The sequence below is a fragment of the Cynocephalus volans genome, chromosome 5 (genome assembly GCF_027409185.1).
Source record: "Cynocephalus volans isolate mCynVol1 chromosome 5, mCynVol1.pri, whole genome shotgun sequence".
Taxonomy (NCBI): Eukaryota; Metazoa; Chordata; class Mammalia; order Dermoptera; family Cynocephalidae; genus Cynocephalus; species Cynocephalus volans.
The window spans coordinates 149,719,646-149,732,035 of NC_084464.1; the positions used below are offsets into that span (position 1 = coordinate 149,719,646).

General features: G+C 40.1%; 1 protein-coding gene across 1 annotated transcript in view; it reads left to right on the top strand.

Annotated features, from left to right (window-relative positions):
• PLEKHG1 (pleckstrin homology and RhoGEF domain containing G1) overlaps positions 1–12,390 on the top strand; it is a 121,162-nt gene that overhangs the window by 106,596 nt on the left and 2,176 nt on the right. The window contains exons 14-15 of the mRNA XM_063098055.1: positions 865–887; positions 6,076–7,717. Coding sequence (XP_062954125.1) covers positions 865–887; positions 6,076–7,717 — 1,665 coding nt within the window. The remainder of the gene's footprint in view (positions 1–864; positions 888–6,075; positions 7,718–12,390) is intronic.

Here is a 12,390-nt window from a genome sequence, read left to right on the forward strand (position 1 = left end):
GTTTCTCCTATTGCTGACGTTATACTAGCGTGGTGCAATTGTTGCAATTAAATGCATCAATATTTGATATATTATTAACTCAATTTTACATTAGGGTTCCCTCTTTGTATTGCACAGTTCTGTGGATTTTGCCAAATGCATAATGTCATGGATTCAATGTTGCATATTGCATCTCTATTAAAAAAAAAAAAAGAAAAAAAATTGTGGTAGGGTGGGGGCAGTGCAGGACCTGTAAAGATGAACATTAAGCTGTTTACTGTGGTTACCTCTAGGGAGCGGGATTTGTGGGGAAGGAAGTACTTTATATGTTTCTATAACGAAACAGTTTTAAAGATGAGACACATGTAATCAGGGTATCTATAAGAGTGTCTGTGAGAATGTGGCTATGTAAATCTCTCCCCAAAATTCCACTTGCAAGACTACTAGGCACAGGGCCAAGGCAACCCTACTGATAAAGCCTGTATCTTTCAATTAAAACCAATAAAATGTCTAAAAATCAACACAAGTAAAGTCTTATCTTTACATGACTTTCATGGCTTTGAGGCATGTGGATTTTTTTCAGGTAATACTTATTTTTATTTGGAAGCTTTGGAAACTTAACAACATGAAGTAATTCATTGCTCTAAGGGATTGGGAAGATACCTAACCCGCAGGCACATGTGAGGTGGTTTTATGTACATACAGTAGAGGATACACAACTGGGGTAATTGAGAGGCATTTTCTGAAAATTAGATCTAAAGGGCCCAGAACTCATTTGGGCTTCAATTATTACCAAGAAGTGTATAAGTCCTATAAAATATTAGTGTTTACCTATATATGAACTACATTTTGAATTCTCAAGCTTGAAAAACTTCTATTTTTCAGGAACAGCCCAAGACATCCAAAAGGTAAGCACCATCACATTCTTATCTTGAGATGTCTAATTAGGCAGCTTCAAAGGTGCCCTTTCCTTGCGTATCTCATTCCCAGCCCGTATTCCAAGTGTAGACAATATCTTATGCCGGAGACCAGCTCCAGTCGAGTTGGGGGTCTTTGAAAGAGGGATGGAGAGGCGGCGAAAATAAAAAACACAGGCGGGGACCTCGGTTCCTTTGAAGCACATTCTCACCCTGCGGGCTGTCAGCGCTGTCACAGCCAGAGCAGCTAAAGCAGCTGAAGCAGCCTTCAGACTGAAAACAGCATTTTTATTTGTTACACAACACGTGGGGGGGTTAATGTGGGCATTTTAACTACATAAACCTTTAAAATTATTAAACCAATAGTTAAATGGAAACTTTTCTTAAAATTACGTCAGTTCTCATAAAATTAATAATCCACAAGGTTAAATAAAACTCGGTGGTCAGCCAATTCTTTCTGGTGATTATATCTGTTGTGGTCGATTAGTCCGTGACTCGCTGTTCTTGACGTTTTTCACCATTGTGTTTCTTTTCTTCCTGCCTTCGTATTAACCTTAAACTTATTACTACCAGCAAGCATAAATTAGTTAAACAAACCTTATATATATTTTTAAATTTTAAATACTATAAAAAAATTCTAACAATTATACTTAAAACTTATAAATCTAACAATTAAACTTATAATCAACTAAAAATTTAATGATTCTCATATTTCTATAGGCATGAACCTATTGTTCATTTGGAAAAAGAATAAAGGATATTTGAACAGCTTTATCATGCGTGTACTTAATATAACAGCTGTGTGGCCCAATGTAAAGTGTCAAAGTGCACAGCACCATCTCTCACAAAACCAGGTGCATTCTAAATTCCATCTATAATCTTTATCTTTAGGAGAGAAAGTTGTGCATCATATGTTTTTGTCCCGATATCTTACTAATATGTTTTTATTTAACTTAGGACACCAGTGAGTAACAGGGTTTCTATGCCTTCTTTCTCATACACTTAATTCTTTTTATAGTATCTTTTTCCATTAATTCCAACCATTCTCTTACCATTAATATAATCCCCTGTAAATGACGTTTGCCAACTTAAGTCATATTTAGGACGTCCCCTAGGAGGGTGCCAAATTTTTCCTTTTCCCATTTTATAACCCATATAATCATTTACCCAGATGGTGGGAAGAGGATGGGGATTTCTATTATTTATTAATTTCTTCGGTAAAAACAATTGCTCATAGCTACTCATAAGGTGTTTTTAAAACATCCGTTGGTGTAATAAATTGACTCAAAAGGGACAATTTGGAATTGTTTAATGTTCCCGGATCTTTTGTGGGATAATCTAATTTTATGACAACAACTGTTTGTGTGTCATTTTTTGCATCTTTTGGAAACTCAGGAAACTGCCACGCTGACCAAAATATCGAAAGAGAAAGCAAAAGCTGCACCACTATGCCAAGGCAGAGATCTTTACAGGGAAAGCAAGTGCTGGTAGCTGGGGCCCTGCCAGCAGCTCTCCCCCCGGGGCCTTGCCAACTCAGAAAGGGCAGCCCAAGCTATTCTTTTCAAGACCCCGCCATGGTGTGGACCGCTCCAATCTTACATTTTGGAAATTTTATATTTTACATTTATTTTACATTTTGAATTAAGTTTGGTTTAAGTGAGGATTCATCATTATCAACTACCCCCCTGCACCCGCCTCCCAGCCCTTAGAACTAAGGCAATGATTGATTCATCCCTCTGCCCCACATGTCACCTCAGGGCCATAGCCTTACCTTAGGATATGATACCTGCACGGCGCTAGTGTGATCCGCCTCCTGTCCTCATGTGCCTCTGCCCATGTAAGACCAAGGCCCTGGACTCTGAGTGTAACTCCCTTCTCAACGCATTACCCTCAGTCACCTAGAGGAGGATTCCCCTTCCAAGAATATGGCCCTCTTGCTGGTATACGAGATCTATGATATGTGAGAGAATGAACTTCGCTATATCAAATTTTAACTTTTCTTCCCCTGAGAAAAGGTTGGGGGTGGGCTAAGAATGGTATGCTCTACTGGAAGATATATATCCAAATTTATTACCTATGAAGAGTAGGTATCTTATCTCGACCTCAGAGGTTTGTCTAATATGGCTACTGGTCAATTGGCTAAATTAATAATTCCTAGAGAACTGACCATGGCTTCTTGTGTAATGTTCTGTGTCTATACGGATGTGGCTATGAAAATCTCTCCACAATTTCATTTGCACCATGACTTAAAACCACTAAGCTATCTAAAAATAAACATAGTCTTGGCTTTAAGTGATTTTCATGGCTTAGGGCAAGTACTCTTTTTCAGGTAGTACATATTTTGTTTGGAAATTTTTGAAACTTATTAACATTAATTGGTTCCTTATCCTGAAATATAGCATGAGGTTTTGATTTTTTAACCTACTTTGTTTTCATAAATGGGATCGCTATGGAAGTCACCCTGTTCTTTCAGGCAGTCAGGCTAGGATTGTTGAGCCAAGCTCCCCTCAGTACTGTGTGTTCTAGAGATACAATCTCAAGAGCTGCTTAGACACTTTCTTCAACAGTGCACAAGCCAAGTCCATATGGGGACTAGCCAAGCCTCATGAAATCTGAAGACAGGAAAGAAAGAAACACTGATGTGCATTTTTTAGTGGTAAAATTCTATCTCCTAATAGTAATGCGCTAAACATATACTAATTGTGAGGAGAGCAGAATTACTGATGATTAAAGAATTTATAATAGGAGATACAGATGCTCGTAGACTTACGATGCTGTTACATCCTGATAAACCCATCGTAAGTTCAAATAATGGGTTTAGCAGGACGTAACCCCCATTGTAAGTCGAGGTGTGTACTGGAGTATCGCTTTAACACCATCGTAAATTTGAAAATCATTAAGTTGAACCACTGTAGGTCAGGACCATCTGTAGTCCTTAATAATAGCTCAGTGTTTTCCCTGGAATATATATTCTTGAGACTGTGTGTGTGTGGTGGTTAAGCTCATGTAAATGAGCTGGATTAAGACATGGATCAAGCCCATCTCTGCCATACACTGTCTGACTATAGACAAGTAAGTGGCTTAACCTTACCAGGACTTAGTTTCCTAATTTACAGAATTGTTATAAAGATTAAATACCACAATACCTCAGCTGCCACTCACCTTTCCTATATGTTTCAGGGGGTAAATGTGATAATATGTATTCTTTAAAGTGCTTAGTACAGTATTTGGCACCACACAAGTGTTCCATAAATGACAGTATTATCATAGTAAATAGCCACAACACTGAGAATGTGGAAAAACAGGGGAAAAAAGTTCATTGTGGCTCTGGTAAAATTGAGATATCTAAATACATATTTCTGTGTTGTGACCAATCATATACTGGTTATTTCTTAATCTGAGAGCTTCCTCAGTTCTCCTAATGATTTATCTGATATAAATTTTTAGCTTCTAAAGTACCATCTTTTTCTCAAGTATAATTACCTTAAAATATATTTCAATATTAACAATTCAGGTTTTCTGTTCTTCTAAAACATCTGGGAATCTTCTGAGATGAAAGATCTTAAGGATTACTTTTGGCTATTGTGAGAAACACAAAATCATTTTGTTACACTTTCAAATTATTTGTCATAATTTAATTACCTTCATTAACTTATTTTACTTTATAAAAAGTAGTTACTGGGTGTTTATATTTTTATAGACATTATACCAGTGCAGTATGTGCAAGGTGAAAAGGAAGAGATACTAAAGGGTGGGGAAAAAAGATATATAAGGCAATAAATATTGTATAATTATGTATAAACATTTGTGTGAAATAGAGAACAAAACATGAAATAATTGAATTTTTTAAGTTTTAAAAGAAAAATAGCATTTAGGATGAAATTTTATTCTGTCCTTCACTACTCCTCTTACTTCCCTGATAAATAATATCCCAGTGTTGTTGACATGTAATGAAAAGTTCTTGCTAATTTGACACTTCCCATAGGTTACTATTATAGTGTTTTCATTGGAAAATATGTCCCTGGTACTAATTAGTTTGAACAAGTCTTAACCTTTTAACACTTTGAAGCTAATCCTTCTACCTAAGAGTAGTATCAAAAGGTGATCCACTCCTGTTTGCACAATTGAGTTCCATCAAAAAGGGTCCCCAGAGAGCCAGCCTGTGGCTCACTTGGGAGAGTGTGGTGCTGATAATACCAAGGCCATGGGTTCAGATCCATATATAGGGATGGCCAGTTAGCTCACTTGGGGGAGAGCGTGGTGCTGACAACACCAAGTCAAGTGTTAAGATCCCCTCACTGGTATTTTTTTTTAAAGGGTCCCCAATTATAAAAGACCCCACTGTTTCCTTTGATTAGAAATCATTAATGTCATTCAGATTTTACTTCCTAAAAGGCACCTAAATGTTACTTAATTAAATGTATTTTGATAGGAAGTAAAAATATTACTAGCTCAACAGTGGATTAAATTACATTCCTGCAACAAAGGCTCTTTTGCCTAGAATCTGTAAGCCAAGGTACTGCTGGTGAGATTTGTGGTGGATCTGCAGATTTAAGGGAAACCCTTGGAGTGTGCAGTCAGGTCACTGGCAGGGGCTTCTGGTATACCGGAAACCAATATAAGATTCCTAGGGGTCAAGCACTGGGCCTAAGGCTCCTTAGAAAGTCTCAAATAGAAACCAGATATTATGGCACTTGACACCTATACATATTCATTTATACAATGAATTATTTTTCAAGTACACAGCAGATTTATTTGAAGTATCTAAGAGTTTCCTGCATTGAGCTGATACCTTGCTCTGAGGCAAGGGTTTTGGAGTCAGACCTGGGTTTGAGTCCCAGCCTTACTACTGACTAGGTAGAGCAAGTTACTGAATCTTTAGGAGCCTAGATTTCCTTACTGTGAAATTGGTACAATCATATATAATTCATAGAGTGTGAATATTAAATTTGGAGAATGACTGCACATTGTCTAGCCTAAGTTCTAAATAAATATCAACTCAATTAAAATCAACAACGACTACTGATCATTTTCTTTAAGAATACAAAGGTACTTCAAAACGTTTGTGGAAAATGCAATTTAAAATAATACGAATCTTTCCATGAAGTGGAGAAATCCTTAAGTTATTGATCTCCTCCATGGTGCTGTAATTCAGTTGACATGTTTCTATCTTCCTCAGGTGTCTAGAGAGGAAGGATCTCCCCAGCTGACTTCAGCAGGGCCATCTCCTGCCCAGAGGAACAGTCAGCCGAGCAGTTCTGCCATTATCAGCGTGCTTCGTGGGGGTGGAGCTATCAGAAACATCTGGACTGATCACCAGATTAGACAAGCCTTGTTTCCCAGCCGACGGTCACCGCAGGAGAATGAAGATGAAGATGACTATCAGATGTTCGTGCCGTCCTTTTCCTCCTCAGATTTGAACTCTACCCGACTGTGTGACGATAGCACTTCCAGTCGCCCTTGCAGCTGGCATATGGGACAGATCGAGTCCACAGAGACCTCCAGCTCTAGCCACAGGATTGTCAGGCGTGCCAGCAGTGCCGGCGAGAGCAACACGTGCCCCCCTGACATAAGAATTAGGGACAGCGATGGCTCTCAGTACAGTCCCCAAAGGGAACTGCAGAGCAGCCTTAAAACAGAGGAGCAGGAAGGGATGACTCTTTTTGGGTCATCTATAGAGTTGACTATTGATGACATAGACCATGTCTACGATAACATAAGTTATGAGGACTTAAAACTAATGGTGGCTAAACAGCAAGAAGCTGAATCCACTCCCCCCAAATCAGCCAGGGACTCTGTTCGCCCCAAGAGCACCCCAGAGTTAGCCTTCTCAAAGAGGCAGGCTGGCCACAGTAAGAGCTCACTTCACGCGAAACGAGATGGCACTCTCACAGGTCGAGAGGCCTTGAACCAAAGCACACATGAACTCCAGGTGGTCGAGGAAAACATCTATGACACTATTGGGCTCCCAGATCCACCACCACGGGATTTCAAATGCAGCAGCCTAAAGCGTTCAAAGAGGAGCACCTTTCTGGGGCTGGAAGCCGACTTTGCATGCTGTGACAGTCTGAGGCCCTTTGTGTCCCAGGATAGCCTCCAGTTTAGCGAGGACGAAACTCCGTACCCTCTCAGTGCCCCTGAGCATGATTATCTGAGCTTGCTGTACGGCTCCTCCAGCTGTAACTTGTCCGTAGCTGATGACACTGTATCTGATAAACTGTCTGAAGAAGTAGATGAAATCTGGAATGACCTGGAAAATTACATCAAGAAAAATGAAGACAAAGCTAGAGACCGTCTCCTCGCAGCATTTCCTGTGAGCAGGGATGACGTGCCAGACAGGGTGCACGCCCAGAGCACCCCTGAGCTGAGCAGGGACGCGGCACGGTCCACGTCCACACTGTCCCTGCCTGAGAGCCAGGCCTTCCTCGCGCCCATGAGAAGCGGGGCCATCAGAGCTGGCCGGCCCAGCTGCCCATTCAAAGAAGACCTGATTTCCAAAGAAGGCTCCCTCATGAGTCTTCACCGGCTCTCTCTGGCCTCCGAAATGCCTCCCACGGACAACCCCTATGACTTGGCCAACACCAGTCTGTCTCAAACAGACCTTGAAAACCCTGACCCTGCGATGGATGGCACAGATAAGACAAAAAGCAGGGTTTTCATGATGGCAAGGCAGTACAGTCAGAAGATCAAGAAGGCAAATCAACTTTTAAAAGTGAAAAGTCCAGAGTTGGAGCAGCCACCAGCTGGTCAGCAGCATAAATCTGTGCCCAAAGACCTGGCCTCCATCCTGGAAGAGAAGAGGCAAGGAGGGCCAGCCATCGGTACGTTCCCAGGGCTCCTCTCCCTCTTGCGAGCGGGATGAACGCGGTTCTCAACCCTCAGAGTCCTTACAGTGGACACACCTATGAGAACACGCCAAGTATTTATCTCTCAAAGGCAGACCACAGACAAAGCCATCACGAACTTTCTCCCACTTCACCACCACTGAATTATGCAAGTGGTGTCTTGATTTGGCCTGCAAGGGTTTCGCTGTGCATGTGACATTGTCACTACAGGACTGATATTTTAAGAATAGAGTCTCTCTAGGTAACATACAATATGAAAAAGAGCAGTCAGTTTTAACCTGTGATATCTAAAGCTTTTCCCTGGTTATCAGTACTTTGTTAGGAGGAGGAGCTCGTGTAAACTTTTAAGGTTTAGAAGCATATAGGATTGCTCTTCGATTTAGAAGTGAAACGTCTACACCTGCCAAAAATGACAAAAAAAAATCTTTTTCACACTTTTCTTAGTTGTTCATGCTGTGATTTAGGTGTTTTCTCTCATACAAGGGTACTTCAAAAAGTTCATGGAAAGATTTGTATTATTTTTTAATTCTGTTTTTCCATGAACTTTTTGAAACACACTCATATTTGGCTTACTACTGGATTTTTTTTACATTGATAATGTAATGCATTTAACACCATCTAATTTGATATTCTCATATGCTTCCAAGAAGCTTGATTCTTTAGTCCTTTGTGGGGCATAACTAAACCAGGATCTTAGTTGTGATTGGTAAGTTCAGGGGTACAGGAATGAGATGTCTGTGATTTGACTTTTTTGAAGGACATAACTTAGCACAGATCTCAGGAAGATCATAGGTGTGAATACAGCACATAGTCGTCAGGGAAAGAAAAATCTGAGAGTGTAGTTCCCACCTGAGGAGCTTTTCACCTCCAGACCCAGAGAGATTTCCAGGGTTAGGCCCAGGTATCTGCATTTTAAATCAGTGTGGCCTTTCCATCATATTTTAAGTAATTCTACCCTAGATTTTCTGACAAGGGACCCACCCCAGTATCAAATGAGAGGAGTCAGTTCTCCAGTTAAAAGTAAAAACTGGATGGCTCAGTATCAGGACATGTTCAGATAGCAGCTTCGTAATGACGTGGCACGTGTGGACACGTTAATACCACTGACCTTCTTTCTTTGGAATTGGCTTATTTATTCCTATGAAAACCAGAAAATAGGAACCCAGAGGATTGAAATCCTAAATGAATCCACAAGTTACACGACAAGCATCTGTAAGGAAATTTTAAGTTTGTGAGTATTTAAGAATTGTCTAAAACTTTAATCTTCAGTAAAATTTCTTAACCGATAGGGAAATGAAACCCTAGAATTGATGCCAGAAGGATTTTACAGACTCCTTGAGTTCTTCTTCTTTTTAATAAAATGAAGGTTAAAAGTGATTTTTATACAAATGTGAGAGAGACTAGAGTGCATATATTTTTCTCCTTGCATAATTCATCTCCCTTTTCCAGTGCTAGTGTTGCTAAACTGGTTTGTTTTTATACTTAGAAAAAGTGACTGAGTTCCAGCTGCAGGAGGACTATTTGGAGGGACAGGGGCATAGATGGTCTTAGAAACAGTTGTATGTTGGCAATTGCAATCACTGACTTAGTCTGGGCTGGGCCTTCTCAGAACAAGAGAGATAATACTAAAGTTTCTGATAATGATGGATTATGCCAGAAGAGTATTGTCTAAAAAGCAGTAATCACCTGGGCAAGGTTCTTTGAATATGTTGCTTTGAATACCATCTATTAAAATGAAAAACTCCAACTTCGATAGAAATATGTCCTTTGATACTGAATTATTAGGGCTTACAATTACTTTGAATAGTCTTTTTTACCCATCTTTTAAGTATTAATTGATTTCACATTGGGGTTTTCTTTTGCTTCTTTTCACTTTGGGTGTGTTCTCCTTTTTGTTTTGCCTATTGGTGTCTTCTTGGGATCCCAAAAGAACTTTTCTCAGCTTTGCATCTGGGCCCTTTCTTGGCATGGTGGGCTACTATCGATGTCCTCCCCAGCCAAGAGGAGAAGGTCTCCCAAAGTCATCTTCTGAGAGTGGTGTCTTCCCCGCTGTCTGGCAGGAGCACGTCCCTAGGGCCTGCCATCTCGGACCTGACAAGTTAGATCCTCGCCGCTTCCATCTGGGTGATCGAGACCACCTCCTGTGCCCACCGGGTTTTCAATCAGTTGACATGATGACTCCTTTTCTCTTTCTTGTTTATCTGGGCACAGGACGTCGTAATCGAATGGACCGATTCTCCAGACTTCTTCGTATGGGCCTTGCCGCTTTGCCAGGAGCTTGCTCTCGGTGTTGTGCGGAAAGAGGAAGAGCCTATTCACCCGCTGAAACTCTCGAGCATCTTTATTGAACTCTCTAGCCGGGGTCTACAGGCCCCGGGTCAGATTTCCGCCTATAAATCACCCAACCAGGTCTATTTGCTCCCTCCCACATTTTAGAGCCTGTTGCAGCATGCTGGCCATCTTATTCTTCCAGACCTCCCTCCTGATAGTCTTTGAGACCAAGGAGGCCCTTGGGTTCCTGGTTTTCGGTGATGTTTTACATGGGAGAAAACTCCGTACAGGCTTGAGGAATTTTCCTCCTTGTGTAAAGTAGGGAAGGCACAATTTTATGCTTTTGTCTACAGCTCAGGCAACATCAGAAACATTGATTTTAATCCTCTCTTGAAAATAGCATGCTTGATATTTCCCTTGGCAGGGATTACTTCACATTTTTATATGGAATCATAAGAACTCCAACTTTCAAAGCTTCAAAAAAGGAAATAAACCAGAGACAGCCCTGAGATTGTCATGTAATGATAATGTACATGTTCTATAAAGTCTGTTATACCAGAGCTGAGGATATGGGGAACCTTGATCCATCTGACTAATTCTAAACTTTCTAGGCTAGAGGTGTCCTCTTGGGCTGGGCTGTTCCCTGTGTATCTGGCTAATGGAATCTATTTAATCATAGTTGCTACTTTGGAACCTTGTCTCTTGTGCATATTGTCATCATGTAAGTTACAGATTCTCTTAGAAGGTCAAGTTGAGACAAAAAAAAAAATTTTATATAAGCACAGTATATTATCTACTAGTGAGATACTTTTTATTCAGAATTGACAAATGGTTAACTCTTTGTTATCCAAAGATAAACTCTTAACATTATGAGTCTGTCTATAGGAAGCATTTTAATCCAAGGCTGTCTTCCCACTTCCTCTTTTCCTGCTATGACCTGATTTCAAGGCTGCCATTCTACTCTCAGTGGTATGGTCTCAGGAAAAGCCCATCCATTTTTAATGCTATGCTTAGAATAAAGGGAAGGAGAGAAAAAATTATCTGAGTAATCAAGTAGTTATTGAGACCAATTTCTGTCTAGAACTATGTCAGGTGCTCTGTAGGGAGTTGAGCAGAATGTACAACATTATTCTCCAAGATCAAAAGCTCATAAACTAGCTGGAGTAATAAACTAGCCTACATAAAACAATTAGCAACACAGCATCGTGTCTGTGTGTGTGTGCATGCACACACAGCCAGTAACTAAGTACATGTTAAGTATCAAAGACTTTAAAGAGAAATCAGGTAGAAAAGAATTCAAGAAAGGATAGGATTTATGAAGGATCTTGAGAGAGGGGTAGGATTTGATTAAGCAAAGAAGAGATTATGATAAAGTAGAAAAAGGCATGAGAAATACTGTGGGTATTTTGGATAATACTTGTACATGGTTTTGGATTATCTGGGGTAAAGTCAAGAGCTGATTGTTCTTACAAGCCTTTATGTTTAAATTTTGGTACTGGAATATTTCATTTGAATATTTAGCTCCACTGCTTTCCCCCAAATTGTCATCTTCTTGGAAGCTTGTGAAAATTCTGAGGCTTCCTGAGTCAGCCATGAGATCAGGCTCAGGGCTCTAGCATATGTGAGAATGGTTTGGGCAGAACTGTCTGACTTTCATGTGAGACTGATAACCAATAACTATGTTTAAAGTCCCAGCTGCTTTTGAATTTCATAGTTAGTGAAACCCTACAGCTTTCAGAATGGCTAACATGGGTACACAAGTGTCCATGTAGACTTTCACCTTCTTTCTCTTAATACCAATTAAGATTTAACACATTAAGAGTCTTTACTATGCCCTATAAGGAGTAAATTCTCAAGTTTTTGTTACTAGAAATTTTTAAGCTGATAACCTCTGTCCTAAGGATTTTGGAGTTGAAAACCCAAAGGATCTGAATATAGGATCTATACTGAGAAGTTAAGCGACTGTTTACCTTGATTGCAGGAAGTACAGGCTTAGGGAACCGAGGGGGTTGCCATTAAAAGGCACACTGTGACAACAAGTGTTTTTCTGTCATCATGGAAGACAGACTCCAAAGAAATGGCAGAAACTCAACTAAATGAGTATTTTGTTTAAATTCAAGGAGTAATTTACTAATAATAGGTTTCAAAAAAATACATATTTTGAAGAAGAAAATGTAATGTTACCTGATGGTTGTCATATATGGGATGGATTTCCTTCACAGAGACTGAGTAGATGTGGTCTGAATGGTTTATAGTTTGCATGGAGTTCTCTGAGTCTAGGTTGGTCATGTGGGTACCTGGATTGGGGAGGGGGGAAAAAACTCCTGAGATTGACATCTCTGAGCTCCCTCCCTTAAGTCATTGCTGTCCCAGAAGAA